The sequence below is a fragment of the Centruroides sculpturatus genome, unplaced genomic scaffold (genome assembly GCF_000671375.1).
Source record: "Centruroides sculpturatus isolate CEXI.00-Female unplaced genomic scaffold, Cexi_2.0 scaffold1311, whole genome shotgun sequence".
In the NCBI taxonomy this organism is placed as follows: Eukaryota; Metazoa; Arthropoda; class Arachnida; order Scorpiones; family Buthidae; genus Centruroides; species Centruroides sculpturatus.
In genome coordinates, this window is record NW_019385462.1 from 69,461 (window position 1) to 92,915 (window position 23,455).

The following is a 23,455-nucleotide window of genomic DNA, read 5'->3' on the forward strand; positions in this document are numbered from 1 at the left end:
AAGAGTCTGCTGGTGCTAGAATTTGTTAATAAGGAAGACAGCATATTTACAATTACCACTCAACAGTGCAATAGAGACCATGCTGATTAGTAGATCAATTTTGGCAATTGTTGATATCATGCTTCAATGTTATATTTAAATATTTAAAATATCTATTTAAATAATTTATTAATTAAATAAGCAATACAAAATTATATTTATAAATAGAAGGATTATTTTCATTCTATTTTAAATTGTCAAGCACACAATAACTGTTGTTTCAAAGTTAATGGTTGACCTTTTTCCACTTAAATATTTAATTCTGTATCCAATTCAACTTAAAATAAGTTATGTAATCCAAATTTATAAATTCTATATTGAATGTAAAACTCTTGATCAGAATATAATTTGAAATAATTATTTTGATCTTGGATTATTCTTTTCTTTTGTAGTTATTGAAATGAATAAATCTAAAATATAAACATTGTGATGTTTGAAGCGATGTATATGTGGTTCTGTGAACAGGAATACATAAAAGAAATTCAATACAGTAAGGTATATAACACAAATCAATTTTATTTGCTTCGAATAGGTTCAAATAATAACAATTCCAACTCACAGGCAGTAATTAAGCGTATACAACAATCAAATGGTTCTTTATATGATCGAGCCAACCAAGATGTGACAATATTAGCACGAGGGCTTATAACTATGACTTAACCTAAATATAAAGTAAGAAGGAGAAAAAGAATATATGGTAAAAATAGAAGAAGGGAAAGAAAGAAGCACCCAGGGATTTTTAGTCACGTGTCAGGTGGGCCACCATTAACCAATATTCAGTTGATTTCTGCACTTATCTGTATTGTTCTTCTCTACTGTACCAGTCCACTATCATTTGAAGTTTTCTTATAATTACTTTACTCTGGATTCCTTGATGAGAAAATATTAGCTTTTGGAAAAACACCTCTGAACTTTACTCTTTATGTTACAATTCAGGAGAAACTATGAAAGCTGACTCAACTCTATTGGATTAGGTTCTCTAGCTCTTTTCATAAGTCTTCGTTGCCCCTGATCTCTCCACCCATAACCAAGAACACAACTCTATGATGCTTCCTCTTGCGTTGAGATCTCGACCAAAACTACACTTTTTTGCTCTTTTAAACCCCCTGGGGTTCATTATCTCCTTTGTCTTACCACGTCCTTTCTGAAAATCAGTGATCCCACCCGAGGGAAAAAGGATTAAGAAAGAAAGTTCTAGAATAGTGAAGACAAAGAACAAAGAAAACATTAAGCCTAAAATATAAAATATACACTATACATTAATATGGCTGACGGCCACAACATGAAATTTATTCTTAATCAAATTTCTTGGAAATAACAGAGGAAGATGAAAGAGAAAGTTGCAACAAACACCTGTCACTGCACATATCTAGGTTATTGATCTAAAAATAAGTTTATAATCTTTGTCTAAACCAAGATTTATAATAAAATGTCATTGCAATAATGTAGTTTTTTGTGATCCAAGGTTTCAATAAATTTTAAACTGTGGTTGAGTCTAATAACCATCCTGCAATTCACCCTGCAATTCACCCTTTAGGTTTTTTAAAACTCTTTTTGCTCTATAGACACTAAAAAGGTCTGTTTTAGCAAGTCCATCATGAGTTTGGCAGGTCCACAATGGGGCATTCAGATGGGAGATGAGATCCAATATACCCAGACAGGCCCACATCAAAAAATTCATTGGGTTTTTGACCCCCAGAGTGGTAGGCTGCCATTCTAATTATTCAGCCACCCTGCTGCCTAACCACTCTTTAGAATTTGTAACATTTATTGTTACAATCTTAAACATATTAATTGATAAATATTTCTATGCATTTGTAGCTAGAACTATTTTAAGATGATCAATACAAAACCTTCCTCACTTATTTCTAGCTGTTTATATACGAGTACGAACTACGAATATGAGGCTGTCATGATAAATATTATAAAAATATTTGAAAAAGATAATTTAGTGTAATGCTCATAAATTGATACATGTTTTTGTATATAACAATCAATTTAATTTTTAACAATTAATTCATTTTTTATATTTTTAGGTTTCATGCTTATAATTTTATTATTATATGGTTGGGCATCAATTCCCTTTTCTTATTTAATATCACATTTGTCAAAAAGTGTATTCACCAGTTTTATTATAAGCATTTTATTTAATCTGTTTACTGGTAAGTATAAAGCATAAATTTTATCATTTATATATAATGTATACTGCATAAAACATCTCATGAAAATATTTTTAATATAATATAATGATAAAATTTGACTTAAACATTTGGCTAAACAACAATTTAAAATTATTATTATTGTGTTGGGTTTAGTGGGTTACTCTGTTCACACTGGTGGCTGTGTACTATGCCAGACCAGAGTCAAGGCATAGCAACCAAAATAAAAATTAAATAAGTGTGTCAGTGTCTGTGTTCAGGAATTTCCTAACAATGTGGCATGTATTCAATATAGTGGTCTTCTGTAGTGTGATGTATGTATTTCTATTCAATTGTAATGTTCCCAGGCTTTTGTGTAGTGTTTCTGGTATCACACCTGTACAGGAGAGAACGACAGGTACAATAAGCACCCTATCCATCCTCCACAGATGCCTTATTTCCTGGGTGAGTTCTGTGTACTTGCTAATTTTTTCAGTGCATGTGTTTTGTACATTGTGAGTGTTTGGAATGGCTATGTCTATAATGGATGTGATTTTATTGTGCTTGTCAATGAGTATGATGTCTGGTCTGTTGTGGTAAATTGTTTTATCTGTGATTATGGCTCTGTTGTAGTACAGTTTGTGCGTGTTGTTTTCCAATACTGTCTGTGGAATATACTTGTTGTATGGTTCATGGATGTCTACCAATTTGTGTTTCTTTGCAACCTCTTGGTGTATTATATTTGCTACTTGATTGTGTCTATGTAAGTAATCTGTCTGTGCCAAGAGCTTGCAACCAGAAGTGATGTGTTGTATAGTTTCTGGCATGATGTGACATTTTCTGCATGTGTCATTTGTGAGTGTTGTATCTTTGAGTAGGTGTTTTCTGTAGTTTTTAGTATTTATGACTTGATCCTGTATGGCAATCATGAATCCTTCCGTCTCCCCAAAGAGGCATCCCCAATCTAACCAGCTGTTTGACGCAGTTTTGTCAACAAAATCCTGGGCCAGGTCATAAGGATGCCTGCCATGGAGTGCCTTTCGAGCCCACGATTGCTTGATGGTGTCTATGCTTTTTATGTGTTGTGTCATGTCTGTATGATGTGAGTGTAAGTTTAATGGTGTGTTATTTGAGTCTGCTAGAGTTACTGCTTTATGTAACTGTGATGTTTCTTGTTTCTTGTAGAAAAACTCTCGCAGTGACTGTATTTGTTTGTAGTGAAGGTTAACTATGTCAATCAGGCCACGTCCGCCTTCTTTACGTGGAAGGGTTAATCTTTCTGTGGCGGATTTAGGATGATGTTGTTTATGCTTAGTAAGTGTTGTTCTTGTTTTCCTTTGGAGTTGCTCGAGATCTGTGTGAGTCCAATGTATAACTCCAAAAGAGTATGTGAGTACTGGGATGACATATGTGTTTATTGCTTTAACTGTGTGTTTTGCATTTAACTGTGTTCTAAGTATAGCGTTTAACCTACTTTGGTATTCTTTAATTAATCGTTGCTTTATTTGTGTATGTTCTGTTAGTTTGGCCTGTTGGAATCCTAAGTACTTGTAGAACTCGCCCTCTTCCATGGATTCAATAACGTCTCCATTTCCAAGTGCAAAATCTTCTTTCTTCAGGATTCCTTTTTCTATGTGAAGTTTTTTGCATTTGTCTAGGCCAAACTCCATTTGTATGTCCTTAGTGTATGAATGTGTGATTTGTAGGAGTTGATGAAGTTGTTTTTGTGTGGATGCATAAAGTTTTATGTCGTCCATGTACATGAGATGTGAGAGTGTAAACTGTGTTGTTTTTTCGTGTCTGATATTGTAGCCGTATTGCGTGTTGTTTAACATGTTGGATAATGGATTCAGGGCTAGGCAGAACCAGAGAGGACTCAAGGAATCTCCTTGAAAAATTCCTCGCCTAATGAATATTTCGTTTGTTTGTATGGAAGTGTTACTAACCCTGAGATGTAGTGTTGTTCTCCAGTGCTGCATAGTGTTTTCGAAGAATGCAATGAGTGATGGATGTATTTTGTACATGTGTAGAATATGTAGCAGCCAACTGTGTGGAACACTGTCGAATGCTTTTCTGTAGTCTATATATGCCATGTGTATGTTTCTGTGTTGTTTGTGTGCTTGCCGTAGAATGACTGAATCTATGAGTAACTGTTCTTTGCATCCCCTGTGATTTCTACGGCAACCTTTTTGTTGTTCTGTAAGAATGTCGTGTTCTTCAACATGTTTGTATATTTTGTTTGTGATACAGGATGTCAATAATTTGTAGAGTGTTGGAAGACATGTAATTGGTCTGTATTGTGTGGGGTCTGTGGTTTTGTTGTTTTTAGGTTTCATGTAGGTGATGCCCTGAGTAAGAAATTTTGGCATGTCTTGTGGGTTGATGATGATGTGTGTTAGATGTTTAGCTAGTTCCTGGTGCAGTGATGTAAACTTTTTGTACCAGAAATTGTGAATGTGGTCTACATCAGGTGTCTTCTAGTTGTGTTTTCTGTTAACAGTATAGCAGATGTCATGCACATTTATTTTAGCACAGGGCATAGTTGGTATGTTGTGCACGTTTCTGTTCTCCTCCTCGATCCAGCCTGCATCAGCATTGTGTGTAACAACACTGGACCAAAGAGAAGACCAATAAGTTGTGAGTTGTTCTTCTGTTGGTGTGCCACTGTGCTGTGTATCAGTATTTGTTTTGGTACTGATTTGTCTGTAGGAAACTTTTTCGTTGTTTGTGAATAATTTATTTTGTTGTTTTTGTAGTGTACATGCTTTGTATCATTTGAGTCTATGTGCTTTGGCTGCGAGTTTTTGTTTTAGTGTATCAATGTATTCTGTAATGTGTGTGTTGTGATGTTCATGTTTTGTGTGTGTTTTGATTTTCTTGAAAATGTTTTTGAGTTGTTTCTTTAATTTTGGTGTTATGTTGTTTTTAGTGTATTGTGTCAGCCTGCCTAATTGCTATGTAATGTCATTTATTTGTGTTTCTGTTCTTCTCTGCCAGGCAGGCTTGGGTTTTGTGTGTGTCTGTTTGCAATTGTATTTTCAGTCCATGGTGTGTCACTACTGTGACTGCCCCAGCATAAACTAATGTATGAATGTCTGAGAGTGTAGAAATTGAATGAATGTAGTTTGGTAGTAAGTGAGTGTTTACATAATTTAGTGTTTTCCCTACTATCTTTGAAGTGTTGATTTTCGGTATTCATGGTCTTTGTGTGGGATCTGTACCTGTATATTTAGTGAGTGTTTCCTGAAATATAAGTGAGAGTGTATTAACTAATTCTACATCTACGTTATCAGTGATGGATGAGGTAGTGCCTGTAGTGTCATTAATGGTGGTAGTTGTATGTGTACTGTTATCAATGCTTGTTGCTGGATTATCCTGACAGGTTACGTGATCTTCATTAATAATGTTAAATGTTTCTGTCTGTTGATGTATTTGATCAGCAACCTGTTGTTTGATAAGTTCAAGTCTTGTTTGTGGGATAAGGTTGTTGTGTATAATTGTTCTTTTTTGATCAACAACCCTTTGTTCAGTGACAGTTGTGTGAATCTATGGTGTAGTTGTTGTCTGTATGCTGTCATGTTTGTTTCGAGTCTTGTGATGGTGTAGTAAGTACGGATGATAAACTCGTTCATTTCTGTTGTCTATTTCATCTGTTGGCGTGGTTTTCCAGCCTTTTGTGGTCTGTGGATGCATTGCCACAGAAACACCAAGGCTAGGTTGATTCCTCACATCTGTTGAGGGCATTGCAGTAGCCATGCTTGGGCCAGCACTGCTTTCACCACTGGTAACCAAGGGAGACTGTGGCCTATTTTTCGAACGTGAGCCTCTGCCTAACCCACGAACGTGGACCTTGTTAACCTGGGCAACGTCCGAGCTGGTATCATACTTAGATCTGGTTACTACCATGATAAATATTTCCACAGAATGTGGGTGTGGTCACTCTTAGCTTCATTTCTCCCCATAGACCTTACTGGCATGGGTGTCCCTACCAGGAGCTTGTGCTCCAGCCTGCATTGCCCTATGGATCAGTAAAATTACTGGGCTCTCCCACCACGACCAGGTGGTGACCACAGGAGAGTTGTTTATTATTATTATTATTATGTTAGGTTTAATGAGTTATACTCAGTTGACACTGGTTGCTGTGTACTATGCTGGACCAGACTCAAGGCATAGTAACTAAAACAAGACAAAAATTAAATAAGTGTGTCAGCGTGTGTGTCTGTATTCAGGAATTTCCTAACGATATAACATACATTCAATATAGTGGCCTTGTATGTGTTTCTATTGAATTGTAATGTTCCCAGGCTTTTGTGTAGTGTTAGTGGTATGACACCTGTAGAGAAGAGAAGGACAGGTGCAATGAGCACCTTATCCATCCTCCACAGATGCCTTCTTTCATGGGCGAGTTCTGTGTACTTACTGATTTTTTTTTCACAATTTAATTTCTCAAGTAGATTTAGAAACATGAATATTGCCAGGCACCATTTTCTTAATGAAGTAAACTAACTTTTTTCTTTGTGAACTTTATTAGAGTTTTGTTCGAAATGTCATCACCACAGAGTTTGCACACTGAGCAAAACTAGTACTTTTTGACCAATTTACTAACGCATTTAATTTATTTGAGTTTACGAACTTAGATGTGTTGATATTTATTGTAACAGAGTTTATTTACTCAAATAAAATTATTTATTCTTTGAATAAAATAGTTAATATGTGTTAATTTTAATTTAAATTAGATAATTTTGTCATTAAAATACACAAATTTTTATGAGAACATTAATGCATGTGTTTGTACATGCACAGTAGATCCAATAAAGGTCCTACCCTGGAACTCCATAAATCTGGTCACCATAACTAAAGGCTCATTTAAATTGTACCATTGATCCATAGGAAATTTTCCCTTTGCTTTGATGTTGTAATTACTTATTATCATTGTCATTACTTTCATACTAATAAAGTTTGATTTGATTTCAATGCCTTCTTCTTGATGTTTAACTTTTTTCAGTATATTTTTAAAGTTATAAGAATTGATTCTGCAAAATGTTTGCATTTCAATACAATATTAACAAGAAATGTTTTTTGCAATATTTCTGAAAATTTTTGTATATATATAAATAAATTTGTAATATATAACTGCTATATTCTTCTTACAATATTTTTTGTTATATCTTTAAAGGAACATTATTAGGTGCCATGGCTCTTTTGTTTCATTGGACAGATACTACTCTTATTAGCCAAGGTCAAGAAATAGCATATAAAATACTTAAACTATTTCCTGTTCTTTCATCAAGTTTAATTTTATCTGATATTCATGAAATAGTTATGAATAACATATTATGTGAAAATTTTGAAGAAGGTTATAAAATTTGTAATAAAAAGAACAAGACACAGTACTTTCGTTGTTGTTCAAGTAAGTAAACCATATCTGAATGATTTTAATATTTATTTAAATTATAAAAATTTTTAACATATATTAAAATTCTTATAAATTTCAATTACTATAAGCTGGGGGTGGGCAAGCAAAAGTTCAGTGGGAGCCAAAATGTAGGTTTTGCAAAATGCATGGGAGCCACAGTTTTGTACTTTTTTAATTCTGTACAGCAGTTCTGTACTGTGATTTTATTATATAATATAAATATTATATAAAACAAATATTGAATTTTTTTAATAAACATATTTACACAAAATTATGGAAATAAAATTGTAAAAATAATAATAAAAAGCAGAAATTAACACTTTCAACAAGAGCCACATGTAACTCAAAAAGAGCCGCATTTGCACATGTCTGCTATAGGCAGTTTTTTTTCAACCTTTGTTTGTTTTGTGTTTTATTAAGTTATGGCAACACAATACTTGGGCGATCTGCCTAGGGGGAAATGCCTTTCGTGAGGTCTTTTTAAGGGTAACTGGCACCTATTTAGCATTACAAACATGGAGAAAAACTGGAAAACTCCACGTGGCCAGCTTGTCCAAGCATGGCACAAACCCACGACCAAACTCCCACTGTTCGGGGATGGAAACCTCTTTGCCACTGGTGGGCCTTTTTTTTCAACTTCCAATGATCCATAAAACAAAGGCAAGTGTAAACAACAAAATGAATTTATTACCAAAAGTTAGGTACAAACATGGTTACTTTTCAACATAATCACCATGAAGATTGGGGCATTTGTCATATCTGTGGACAAGCTTTGCAATCCTATCTTCATAGAATGTTGCCTATTTTCATAAGTAGTTTATTTTGTGTTTTAATATAGATTTTTGTTAGTGATTCCAACGTCATGGTACAATACTATATTGTACAAAATTAAGGCACAAACAATAGTTTGGTACATGCAAAGCACATTTATCCCAATCACAACAATATGATCAAACCCAAAACCTTAAAAACTAATCTTATATATTAACTTAATATTAAAGATAGAAAAGGATAGATTTAAGAAGATATAAGAAATAGTATATAGTAGAAATAGAAATACCCAGTGTTTTTCTTCTCGGCATATTTTACTCTGCCTATTGTGGGGTGGGATGCCAAACGTGATTATTATCTAGATGGCCCATGGTTGTCTTCTTCAATAAAATTCTGTCCTTGTTTTCTTTTCTGCTATTCAGTTTCTTTTTTCACTGTCTCATTGCCTCTATGATAAGACAGGATCCTTTCCTTAGACTTCTTTCTGAAATATCTCCGGTCATTGCTAATGCGTCCCAGAGAGCTCTACACCATGTCCATATGCTCCCAAGTTGGTAAAGAATGTCTTGCCTATTGTGTTTTTTTGGCCTCAGGGTCTTGTTCTCTCCTTTATTAACCTTATTTCTCAGAGCTGGCATCCCACCCAAGGGAAAGGATATAAGGAAGGCTCTAGAAAAAAGAAGAAATAAAGAACAAAGAAAACTTAAAAACTAACTTAAATTAATAATTACAATGCATATGGCATGCAGCCACACCATGAAACTATGGATATAAAGCAATAAAATATGTAAATATGACAACCAGCATGAATTAGATTTAATTAAATGAAAAACAAATGTTTTCCTCTGTTATTACGGAGGAAAACGTCTGTTTTTTGATTAATTAAATCTAATTCATGCTGGTTGTTGGTAATTGCATATTTTAATAATTAATACAAGGGAAGTTTTTTCCAACCTTTTATGGTCCATAAAACAAAGACAAGTGTAAATAACAAAATGAATTTATTACCAAAAGTTAGGTACAAACATTGTTACTTTTCAACATAATCACCGTGAAGATTGGGGCATTTGTCATATCTTTGGACAAGCTTTGCAATCCCCTCTTCATAGAACGTTGCCCGAAAATATACCATCTTATTGTTATCGTATCTTGTCTACCTTCACAGTTAACTCAAATTTAGCATTAATTTCACAATGGAAATTAATATTAATTATTGAAAATATTTAACCATATTGCTTTGAGAAATACTAATTTAGTTACACATTTGTTCAAATAATTAAATTTTTCATTTTATAACATAAAATAAATACTAAAATTAAATTAATGCTTTATAATTTTTTTTATTGACTCAAATTTTAATTCAGTGACAAAATTAAATTTCACATTCAAATTAGATTTAGAATGCTATTAATATATCTTTTGGAATAATTAATAATTTAAAACTTGGTACAATGAAGAAAATTGGAGTAATATAATAATCTTTAAGCTGTATCTTAGTGACAAAATTTGATTATTTATTTATTTTACTTATTTAAGCATACTAGATACATTCCATGATTCAGGGATAAAAAAGATTCATGCCTCAAAGAACTTTTATATAAATAATTATTAATTTATGGAAATACTTTCACTTCAAATTGAAATCAAAACAATAAAGTAAAACACTTTAAAAAAGCTATCGATAGTTATACTTGATGTTGATTTAATTATTTGAATTAATAAATGATTTAAATATAGTTGGAAAGTTTAGTTTTTAAACAAATAAATAATATATGCAGTAGAGCATCAATTATCCGAATCAATTGGGGACTGGGGTTGTTCGGAAGATCGATGTTTCGGATAACCGATTATGTACAAAAAAATATATTAATTTATCCCATCTTGACATTTTTCTCCATTGCATGTCGCTTCGCGTTGAATTTTCATCGATGTTAAGCCTAACAAAGACTATTGTATCATTAAAAATTATTTTTTTATTTTGTACGAACAAAATAAATATATTGAAAAATATAAAAACAATAAAAAATTACACTTCAGAAGTTAATTTAGTATCAAAAACGTAAAATATTTGAGTAGCCCAAGACATAGCCAAAGATTGCAGCTCCACAGCACTGACGAAAATTTAAATTTGCCGACTGGAATACTTTCGGATAATCGACACTCTACTGTATTGTACTTTATTTTTTTATTATTTTTGATTTTATTTCTAATGTTAATTTTTATTTAAATCCTTTCACTTTATTTTCATTTTGAGAGATTAAATTATGAACTCTGAAGACAATAAATTTTTTTAACATTTCAATATATTTCATGCTAGAATTTTAAAAATATTTTAAAAAATTATATTAATTTAATAAAATTTCAATATATTAAAGTAAAGTTTATTTATGTTGCAGGAAAAGTTTGTGAGGATGGGTGTTTGACACGAAATGTTGATTGGAATAGGGAATTGCCAGAATTTGCTTTGCCTTTGTTCATTGAAGGAGTGATATTTTTCATAACACTAATTTTCATAGAAATAGCTTTATCTAAATTGCTACATGAATGTATCAAAATATTTACTAGTATAAAGAAATCAAAAGAAAGAGAAAGTGATAATATTTCTCTTCGTAAGGACATTGACATATTAAATGAGGAATCTCGAGTGAAAGCACTTTATTTGGAGCATGAAATTAATAATGAAGTCTTAACAGTAAAAGATTTAACAAAAAATTATTTTGGTTCTGGCTGCACTGTCAAAGAATTAACTTTTTCTGTACATAAAAATGAATGTTTTGGTTTGCTTGGAATAAATGGGGCTGGAAAAACAACTGTATTTCGTATGCTGGTTGGTGATCTGATACCTGATTCTGGTGATTTCTATAACAACAGAGGTGGTCTTCAAAAAAACAAAAATAAGGTAATTTTATTTAATATACAGCAAATTATATTGAATTAAATTTCAGATGATTATTATTTTTGAAATTAATAAAAGTAAAAATTAAAAAGAATATATCCTTTGCAACAACAATTATGTATAAAATAATACTTCTTTCAGCATTAAAATTCTTTAATGATAGTAAAAATAGCACTATAGCAATAACAAAATATGAGTACTTTCAATATCACTTTGATGTCACTACAATAGTGTTAATTTCATTATTGTTAAAGTGCTATTTTTATTATCATTAAAGAATTTTAACCCCAAAAGGCAGTATTGTTTATTTTATATTTATATATTTGATAGAATTTTGTGCATGAAAATATGTAAATATAAAAAAAAACTCAGCAAACATAGTTAAATTATTTTTCTTGGAGCTAAACTTTAAGAAATCCTGTCTTTTGGTTGTATGTCTTCTGTCTTTTGTCCAGTGTCATCTCAAGCTGAACTTTAATTTGTTTTCAATTTTGGAATCTGTCATATAAAGAATAGACTACTGAACACTGAACATTGAAAAATACTGTGACAGTGCCAAAGGGCCCCCCAATGCTTCGGCACCATGGGACTGAAGGGTTGACATCGCGTTGGCAAAGACCACAATGACAAATTCTGTCAGGACTGACACCACTGTATCTTCTGGGTAGACACAGAGACTGTTACGTTCACAATTTCCATCTTGTTCGCATGAGCAGTTTCGTCTGTGGAGGCTTAGGGTTGGAATGGAGATGGAGGGAGATACCCGGAAGAACTACACTCCCAAAGGCTATTCATTTAACAAATATCCATTTATTCAGAGAGGCTATTTACAGGATTCACAACTGAGGAGCTACCGTTCTCGCTAACTCGAGTAAACGTCAAGGTAGAAGCTTATCATATCAGGAGAGAGAGCTTATAAAACTTCCACGCAATAACAAATACCTGGAGTTTGAGTAGGTCCTTGATGTAGGTTCGTCTTTAGGCCGTCCAAAGAGGTTCAGGATTTAATGGCATTCATGTTCTAGTTCAAGTTCGGTTAAGTTCATGTGCTAAGAAGGGTTAAGAAGTGGCAAAGATAGGACACACACACCCGCACATAAAAGTTCACACTCGCTGACGGGGAAAAGCCTCTGTAGTCATTGTCCCCTTCTGTTTATAAGGGAGTCTCTCCTGGATTTTTCCCATGACTCTACCTGGAGTTTTAGTACTTCAGGCCCAATGATTGCATTTCACTCGTTACTTCAGAGTGATGCATATGAGGTGTCACTTTAAACAAGGAACTAAGTCCATGGAAAACATTTTAATCGCTGAGTTGATCAATAATTTTTTCAAAATGGAAAATTATCTTTTTACAAACAACAAAATGTTATAATAATTTATAATGATTGTATAATAAAGGTTTCCCATAAATGCAGTTCTCACAATATCACAAGCTTGAGAAAATGGACAAAAGCAGAATTTATCCAGATTTATTGAAGGTACAAGTCCAAAGATAATTATTGAACTATGAGATAACTGAGGGATGAATGTCATAGTAAGTTTGCCATTAATTTTGAAAGCAACACAGAATCAAAAGCCTGTTTGATATTGACATGTATGACATAAGTTGGTTTATTTTAGCTTCAATGTTATCAATGATAATAGATTGTAATTGTAGTAGATTTTTGCATGTAGAATGGCAGTTTAAACTACAGTAGTACCTCAGGATACGAAATTAATCCATTCCTAAACTGAGATTGTATCATGGAAATGTTGTAAGGTGAATCACTTTTCCCCATATGTTTACATGTAAAACCATATAATCCATTCCAACATGAAAAACACACTCAAATTAAAGCTAAGTAGTACATTGAAAAAAAATAACTTTAGTAAGGAAAACACTGAAAAATGCGTTTTGCATTTTAGCATAATAGTATAATAAGAGCATAACAATTAGCATAATAAGCATAATAGAATAATAATCGATGAAAAAAAATAACTTTAGTAAGGAAAACACTGAAAAATGCGTTTTGCATTTTAGCATAATAGTATAATAAGAGCAAAACAATTAGCATAATAAGCATAATAGAATAATAATCGATAAAAAAAAATGTAGTTTTATTTGCACTTAACCTTTGAGGATAGACGACGGNATAATAGAATAATAATCGATGAAAAAAAATAACTTTAGTAAGGAAAACACTGAAAAATGCGTTTTGCATTTTAGCATAATAGTATAATAAGAGCAAAACAATTAGCATAATAAGCATAATAGAATAATAATCGATAAAAAAAAATGTAGTTTTATTTGCACTTAACCTTTGAGGATAGACGACGGGGGAGGTGTAAACTGGTGGCAGAGGAGAGGGAGAAGGGAAATGATACTAAAACTTAAGTTATATAACATAATGTAACAATAACTTAAAAATAACTTAACACTAATTTTTTTTATCTTTTCTGTTTTATATATTTAAAAAAATTTTTTTTTGTTTTCTTTCCTTCACTTTCACCAGCAGTTTCACTGGATAGAGGTCGCTTGGTAAAATATCTATCCAAAGAGGTTTGGCTTTGCCTGCTTTTTAAAATGTTTCTGAAATGACTTAGGCAAATGTCATTAAACTGAGCAGCAATATGGCCAGTAGGAATCTTTTCGGGATGTTTCTTTTCAATAAAATCAGTCACTTTCTGGTAATATCTCAAGATTTCCTTTATCAAGCGAGATCCTTCCACAACAAAGCAAACATGTGGACTGAGACCGATGAACAGAAGGAACATGTAATCATGGCAGTAGCACTGCGAACTAACGTAACGTCATATGGTGAGTTTTTGTTCGTACCGTGGAGCAAAAATATGTTTGAATTTCATATCGTATTCTGAAAATTTCATATGCTGAAGCATTTGTATCCTGAGGTACTACTGTACATTGTTGGAAATGAAATTCTTTGAACAAATGGAGAAATATTGTATAATCAAATAAACAAGTTTGAATAATTTCATCATACCTAGAGAGATAGGTAGCAGTCTATAGGAGTTAACTTCCTTCTTAGGAACAGTGATTATTTATGACATTTTCCATTCATCTGAGATAAAAACCATTTCAATTATGTCAGAGAAATATGGGATAGACAATGGCAGTAGTAGGAAAACACTAGAATAAAACAGTAGGAATATTATCAGAACTTCCTTCAGAATTGGAGAGGTTTGCAATAGCCTTCTTAACAGTCTTAAAAAAAAAAAAAAAAAAGATATACCAGTTGTAAAAGTGTGACGCTGAATTTGAAAAAAACAAGATTAGAAATTGTTATAAACTTGGTAGAATGAGTCATCAGATATGCATCTTGAACAGGAACTAGAGCATCTAGAAAATTTAGGGATAAATCCCCAGAACATCTGGAGTCATAAGAATATTTATTAGCAACATAATTAAAGTATTCAGTAAATTCAATTTGGCTCAAAAAATTTTTTTCTAGATGATCTTGTTCAAATTCAAATATTTGGGTTTTCTATTTCTTTCCACATCCATCATTCTTTGTGCATAAAATTTCTTAATTTTTTTTAAAAAAATAGAAAACAACAGTTATAAAAAATCAATATTTTTACATGAAACACAAGAGTCAATAGATAATTTAAATTGTATATATACTGTAAAATGGCTAATTCTTTCAAAAAGATGGAATTAAAACTAATGCACACAGAATTACAGTTAATATATTAAATAATAATAAGAGCAACTCAACAGTATCATACATTCTTGATAGAAAAGTTTTAATTTTTAAATCATGGTTGCCACATTTACCTTTATGATGGGGTGAATATGTCTTGACTTTGGAATGTGCATTTTATTCTACATTTAACCTTCTATGAGTTGAATATGACCGTAACAAGTATATTTTTAAAGCTTACATTTATTTACATTATAAAGTTTTAAACTTTAAAATAATAAACTATTAAAAACTATATAAAACAAGATTTTAAAAATTTTGTTATTCAAAATAAATGATATTAGAAATACTATCATAAAATAATTATTACAGACATTTTGATCACAAAAATATTAGGCCTACTGAGATTATTTTTCTCATAACATTAACAAAAATATTATTGTTATAAAGATCACATTTTTATCAAAAATTATTAGAGATAATATTTTTATCAAAATTGTGTAACAAAAATTTTTATTGTAAAATTTAAAATAAATGATTGATATGTTTTATACCAATGCTTTTTTATTTCAGGGATTGAAAACTTCCCTCACTCATTAAGAACTTTTGTTCTTGTATAACCTAAATTATATTTTTATTTCCATAGTAAGATATATCTTCCTTAGTAGGTATTTCCTTAGTATAGTATAGGTTCCTTAGTAGGTATTTCCTTAGTATTATCTTCCTTATTGTGTTAACTATAGCACCTTTAGAGCCTACTCAATATTTTTCCTAGAAATTTTAAACCCTATTGATCATCCATGTTAATAATGCTATCTGGTTCAATGCCATTCAGTGTATATTCCAAATTCTTGTAAACTCTTCTATAGTTTCAGTAGAAATTATACCTCTTCCTGCTGTGATATTAGTAGATGTTTATATAGCTAGCTCCCTATTTCATTGTAAAAATCCTTTTATAAAATCATATCCAGGTAAATTATCTCTAAGCCAACAAATTTTTGCTCCTTTATGATCCAAATAATCCTTTATGACATGTCATAATTCAGATGTTGTAATGGGAAATCTAAATTCTGATGCCATAATAAGATGGTAACTAATGATTTTTTTTTTCCTTTTTCTGTGGTCTGACCTCTTTTCAAAGGATTGTTTCCATTTTAATTTGTAAAGTTGTGTTGAAATTGTTGGAATTGAGCTACTTACCTAATCCCACCACCAAGGTTTGCTGATTTGTAGTCTTTGGTTCTGAAGGATTAATAATAAAAACATGCCCTATTTTGTATTTTGCTGTATGTTGTGTGTAGATGTTAGTATTGTTATGTTTAAGAGTATGGACCATTTATTTAATTTCAACAAGATGTTCTTGCAATATTGAAGTAGAACTAGCTCCTCATTGTTACATTCTACCAAATTTAACAGCTTCAACTGTAGCTTGTATTATATGTTTACTATGAACAACATATCGTGTTGCCCCACTTTTAGGCATGTAATGACGGAATTATTTCTAAAAATAAGACAACATTGTTTTAACATAATAAATATAATAATTCATTCATATAATACTCAAAATAATCAAAAACTAACCTTTTCTATGGTCTGTTGATTACTTCTTACTGCAGGCTGCCATGATGGAAAATAGCAACATCTACAACATTTTTAATTGCAGATGAATTTGACCTTATGGAGTAGCTTTCTTAATATAATAGTAATTGATGAAAAACTGATTATGTTTCATCTTTTTACATTTTTTTAAATCGAAACTAGAGAACTAGAGGCATGTAATTTACTCTTTGCTTTATTGGAAGGTAACTATTTTCAAGAAATGACTAGTTGAAAGAGCAAAAGTTAGAAACTTTATTCAAGTTTAGTTTGATTCTACAATCGGATAATGATATGTGAATGATGAGGGGTATGTTATCAGTATTTTTAACTACAAATAGTTCTACTAGTTAAGAGTCTTATCAAATGTGCTGAGCTGAGTTATAGCTCATTATTTAGACTGTCAGTTCAGCTTCTTGAATTGTAGCTCACTGTTCAGCTCAGTTCTGGCCATTTTCAGAGTTTTTTTGTAATTCGATGTAGACTTGGTCTCATCTACTTTGAATTATTGGGACTGTACTGTACATATTTTGCTAGAAATGATTGTTGTTATTTGTATCATTCTAAAATATTACACTTTATTACTTTTAATACTACTTCTAAAGCTAAACATTGTTTATAGTTCAATTGCTGAATGTTTGAATAGATTTTATTTGAATACTTGCATTTTAACAACAGATAAATGAAATGAACAATGTACTGTGTATCTGTTAATATTACAGATGCAATTTAAATGGGCTTTCAACACATTTCAGCTCAGTTTGCAGTAGTTGACCTGTCCAGATTTTAGTTTAGCTCAGTATTTCTAAATATCTGAGCTAAGTTTTGCCAAACTCTAACTACAGTATATAATATAGAAGGATTGGATGGGAATCCATTAGTATCTATGTTAAGCCCCATAGAAAACACCAGATCACGAAAAGAGTTGCCTCTGGTTGGAAATTATAGTGTTGTTCTAAGTAATAAAAATAGAATACTTTATTGAGAAAGCATGTTTCAGTGATCAACTTTATAGAAATAAAGTTTTTTTATATTACAATTATTTTATTTGAATATTAAAAACATAAAATGAGTAATATAAGAGTATATAAATAAATTTTTCTTATTTTAAAAGTTAAAACTTGCTACTAAATAAAAATATTCATGATATTTTAAGAAATTGATATAATATTTTTATATCTTTTCAGTATCTACCTGGCATAGGTTATTGTCCACAATCTAATGCTCTCATTAATCACTTAACAGGAAAAGAAACATTGACATTGTTTGCTAATTTAAGAGGTGTTTCACCACAAGATATTGATTGCATTGTCAATAAAACTTTAAAGTTTTGTGATCTTAAAAAATATGCTAACAGGACTACTGAAACTTATAGGTAAATTCTACCAAAAATCTAGTTTAGGTATTTAAAGCATTTTTTAATTATATAATGAGTATAGTTTTATGTTTTTAATTTTCAAAATCGTGATAAATATTCACTAATATATTAACTTTTAACTAGAAAAATTATTCGGAAATCAAATTTTTATGATAAAACTTCTTCTTTATTATAATTTGTATATAGATTAATTTTTCTAAGTTGATTAAACTACTATTTTAAATATAATTAAACAGATTTAATATGATTAAATTTTCAGACAATTTAATTCAAACTTTATATTGTTTAATATCTTAATATTCATATAAATAATATTTATATTCACAGACTAATGTTGCAAAGTAAAATAATTTAACTGTGTTCAGTAGGTATAAATGACAGTTTATTATTTATTAATCAATTTTGTAATCCATTACAAAAGTATAAAATTTTAAAATTTGTTTCTTAATAAATATTTATATTTACTAGCAGATACGAGAGGTGTTCAAAAAGTATCGGACCTTTATTTTTCCTGCATAAACCAATGATGCACGGGAGGTCTCTTTTGGAGGAGTTGTGGAGGGGACAGTCATGCACAATCCTGAATTTTTTCCCACCTGCAGGAAGCATCAGTCGTTGGCAGTCGGCCTATGAGTGAGGGCGTGTAGCGAGCTCTCGTCGGATTCCACTAAGTTGGAAAATGACTGAACAACATGAGCAACGATATTGCATCAAATTTTGCCAAAAGCTTGGCGATACTCAAGCGGAAATCATTCACAAGATTCAGCAAGCTTTCGGGGACGATCCTCGAGGCCAAAAAAGCGCGACTGGTCTGCAGCAATGTCAAGGTCATGTTAACAGTTTTGTTTTACTCCCATGGGGTGGTGTATCCTGAGTATACACCACAAGGCCAAACCATCGCAAAGGAATACTACCAGGAGGTCCTTCATCATCTTTGTGATGCTGTGCAACGCAAATGACTGGATCTGTGGTCAACCAAAACTTTGCAGCTCCATCATGATAACGCACTCGCCCATTCTGTGCATCTGATTCAGACTGTTGTCACCAAACACAACATTCCTGTGATTCATTATGCTCCGTACTCTCCCGACACGGCTCCGTGTGACTTTGGCTATTTCCCAAGCTGAAAATGCCACTAAAAGGAACCTGATTTTAGTTAAAAGAACACATCATGCGGAATGCGACGAACCGGCTGATGGCCATTCCAAAAGATGAGTTTCAGCAATGTTTCCAGCAATGGCAGGAGCACCGGGAGAAGTGTATACATTACCAAGGAGACTACTTTGAAGGGGATTAGGGTTTTGTACCTCAAAATCAATAAATGTATTTTTGCCAACCAAAGGTCCGATTCTTTTTGAACACCCCTCGTATGCCTGGTGTTGCCCAGGTAAAAAATAATTAGGATAAACATTAAAAATTTAAGTTTGTTAAAAGTTACTATTTTAGGCAAACTCAAATCAACAGCAAGATTCCAAATCCAGTAAACCCTACACACTCAGAAATCATCACTAAGAATATGATTCACAGATCATGTAGCACATTTATTAATTATTACACAATGGTTAATTATATAATTATACATTAAACTTGAATTATCACAAATTGTCCAGGGAATATAATCAATGACAGGTAGAAGTTAGTATGCAATTTAAAAAAAATTTATTTGCAACTGTCAGTAAAAGAAGTAAGCCTCTGCATTAATTGTTAGGACATTAAGATGAAAATACAGTGTGATCACAGATGGCTGGATGGCCAGTGATTAAAGTGGAAACCTACCACTTTAGGTGAGCCAAGATCAAATCTGAAAGGATTGAAAAACCACAGGGATTTCTTATTATAGATATATTGGCCCCCTTCCCTCAGTGCCCAGTCATTCTGTTGTGGGCCTAGCCAAACTCATAATAAACATGCCAAAAAGAGGCCCTCTTAGTGTTTGTGGAGTGAAGAGAGTAAAATAAAAACATTATGATCATACTAATCTTGTCTAATTTTGAGTGATTTTAAAATAATGCCATCTTACAATGCAAAAGGACAATAAATAAATCTGTAGAACTGGGGAGTACCGAGATAATCCCGACCTTAATGTGGGGTAAGAGTTGGTAAAAATTGGTAAAAATGAACATCGTTAAGTTTGTTATCCGAATTTCATCCATTATCCGAGATAAAATTTTTGCAAAATAAAAGTTTGTTAACCAGGGCGTTCATTAACCGGGGTTGCACTGTACTTTATCAAACATTAGTTCCAATGGAGCAGTAAGAGTAAATCATTGAGTGATCTCTCTGTATATTACTGCTCTGTGGGAACAGTCTGTATCATGCACAGCTTAAACAGTGTTTTGTATGCAAGAGCTTTTATCTAAATAAAAATGAAAACTGAGTGTGATCCTGAAACTGCTATTGTTTTTTGATCTTTTAACTACATTATACATTTTATCAATGATATCAACTATTTTGAATTGTTAAATTTCATAATTAAATATAACCATTGATCCAAAACGTATGCAGCAGTAAATGGTAATCAACATTTATTCATTATTCTTTCTTTGTGTGTTGCTTCCAAAAGTAATAAGTAACAAATGTTTTTAAAAAAGAATATTTATTACATCAGATCCTTGTGAGTGGTGATTACTGTATACACATCTTATTTCTCAGTCTTTACTAGGCTGCAATTTTCAAAAATTGTAGACCTATAAATTCCCACTGGCATCAATCTGTCTCTCTGTCCTTCCTTAATATTGAGAATGAAGTTAGATAGATAAAAGTTGAGACCAGATATGGAAAACTTGAGGACAGGAAATCCTTATAACTATATATACAAATTTCCAGTTTTGGACCCAAAATCACATTATTTTAATTCAAAAATTTTATTCTGAATGGAGTTATATAGATGACCCGCATGACTTTGTAACAGGAAAAGTATGATGTACAGGGGCAAGACACTACTAAACATGAGAACATTGTGATGAAAAATTGCACCCTGGCATTGTGACAATGTCACAATAAATAATTGCTTGTCTCAGAATAATTTAACATGATTTTCAAAATTTCTGTTCTTTCATTTTGCTTAACATAAAGGATCTCTAGCAATTATCTGCATGTACAATTAATAGTTAATTTATCAAACTAACTAATAACTAATAAAATGTTAAAATTTATTTTCCAGTGGTGGAACACGACGTAAATTATCTGTTGCAATAGCTTTAATTGGTCTGCCAGAAATAATTATTCTTGACCAACCGACATCTGGAGTCGATCCAAAATCTTGTCATAAGCTATGGAAAATATTAATAATGATCAAAAAATTGCTGGGGGAATCATTGCTACTCTCATCTCACAAGTAAAATAATTTTTTTTATTAAAGTTAATTTTAGTAATAAAAATAAAATATTTTTAAAAATAGATTTAAATTTTTCAAATATTAAATTCTTAAATTTATATAATTTTAATAAATGTTTAGCTAATTTCAATCATTTTTGGATGTTTTCTTTTCAGTTTTCATTAATATTTTAAAAATTATTTTTTAAACTGTTAAAAATATATATATATATTTATAATAAAATGCTCAAATATAAAAAACATGTATTTATGATTAAAATTTATTAATACAGTATAGCGTCGATTATCCAAAAGTCAATCATCCGAAAGAATTCCAGTCGGCAAATTTAAATTTTCGCCAGTGCTGTGGCGCTGCAATGTCTTGGGCTACTCAAATATTTTACGTTTTTGATACTAAATTAACTTCTGAAGTATAATTTTTTATTATTTTTATATTTTTCAATATATTTATTTTGTTCGTACAAAATAAAAAAATAATTTTTAACCATACAATATTCTTCGTTAGGCTTAACATCGACGAAAATTCAACGCGAAACGACACGCAACGGAGAAAAATGTCAAGATGGGATAAATTAATATATTTTTTCGTACATAATCGGTTATCCGAAACATCGATCTTCTGAACAACCCCAGTCTCCAATTGATTCGGATAATCAACGCTCTACTGTAATATAATTAAAATTCATTTATAAAAATTACATTTATCAGTCAATCTTACAAATATTCATATTCAAAGTTACTATCTAAAAACCTTTTTTTGATCCAGAATGTTGTGTTTTAATTTAATGAATGTATTATTTGGCTGCTTTTATCAACAATCTTTAGGTTTTAGGTACAGAGCATCAGCTGAAAAGAGTGTTACCTTAGATAACATTCTATTCAGCTGCTTCATAAATGTTCTGTAAGGTAATAATGCTATCTTAGGTGACATTACTACCTTAAAAACACTTGTGAAGAGAAATATTGAATTGATCACCTGTCACAGACACCTTAATTCTATTTCTGTATATTATGTGCATGTAATGAATACAGTACATTCTTGAAACTTAATTGACAACATATTAAATTTTAATTAAAAAATAATACATTTTTGTTGTTTTTATTGCTTTTTGTGTAAAAATAAATATATTAAATTATCTCAGTATTTAATATAGAAAATTTATATTAATTTTTGAAAGGGGGAAACATTAATCTGTAGTATATATACATTTTGTCAAATAAGTTAAATAATTTTAAATTTAATTGATATTTTACAGCATGAATGAATGCGAAGCCTTATGTGACAGAGTAGCAATTATGACCAAAGGAGAATTTCATTGTTTGGGTACAATACAACATCTTAAAAATAAATTTGGTCAAGGTTATACTCTTGTTGTCAAAATGAAACAAACTGATGAAAGAAACCAGATTACTGAATTGAAGAAGTTTATCAAAAGTGCCTTTCCTACTATTGTATTGAAAGATTCATATCAGGTTATTAAATTAACTTTTTAATTTAATTATTAAAATGTTTAATGTAGAATATGTTTAAGATAATCTAAACAGATTGCTTAAAGCAAGTGTTGATGATATAAATTCTTCAAAAAACTTTTGTTATTTAATTTAATAAAAAAAATATATTTTAGTTTTACTGTTATGTCTCGACTACTACAAACAGAACAAGTCCATGATTCCTTACAATAGTCGTTATTTTTACTCCATTGACACATGTGACACTGGCCAAAGGGACCCCAGTTTCCTTTGTTAACTGTTTTTATACCCCTAACCCTGATGAAATAGTGTTGCCAATCCATAGCATTTATTATTGTGGCTTGATCAAGCCTTTTGTTCTTAACTTCCCTTTTTTTTTTTTTTTAAACTAGTACTTCCGGGCTTTGTCTGTCTGGCCTTACCCTTCTTGGTTGGTCTGATGTGTTCTTTACAAAAGGGGTAGAACCTGATTGGTCAGAAGAATTAGCAGACAAAGGGGGTATATAGGAATGGAGAAGGATGAGATGGACATCTTTTGGGATTGAGTGTTTGGACAGAGAGTAACACGTGTGTGTCAAAAAGAATGAAACCTAATTACCTCTCCTCATCGAAGAAAGAAGACCCTAGGTTAATTTTACCAACCATCTCCCTTTTGTCCAAATTCTTCCATCTTAATTTTTCTAATATCTTCAAAAACCCCATCTTTATCAAGGGCCCGATTACTTGTAAAAACTAGTTAAGTTTCCTTTGTTTATTGTCACATGGGACTTTGTT

The 23,455-nt window shown here is 31.4% G+C and overlaps 1 protein-coding gene across 2 annotated transcripts in view; it reads left to right on the forward strand.

Annotated features, from left to right (window-relative positions):
* The window catches only part of LOC111639235 (ATP-binding cassette sub-family A member 1-like), a 55,185-nt gene that overhangs the window by 26,004 nt on the left and 5,726 nt on the right, over nt 1–23,455 (forward strand). For both annotated transcript variants that reach the window (XM_023385044.1, XM_023385043.1), the window contains exons 9-14: nt 2,076–2,201; nt 7,354–7,587; nt 10,761–11,263; nt 17,685–17,872; nt 21,039–21,212; nt 22,468–22,684. In XM_023385044.1, coding sequence (XP_023240812.1) covers nt 2,076–2,201; nt 7,354–7,587; nt 10,761–11,263; nt 17,685–17,872; nt 21,039–21,212; nt 22,468–22,684 — 1,442 coding nt within the window. The remainder of the gene's footprint in view (nt 1–2,075; nt 2,202–7,353; nt 7,588–10,760; nt 11,264–17,684; nt 17,873–21,038; nt 21,213–22,467; nt 22,685–23,455) is intronic.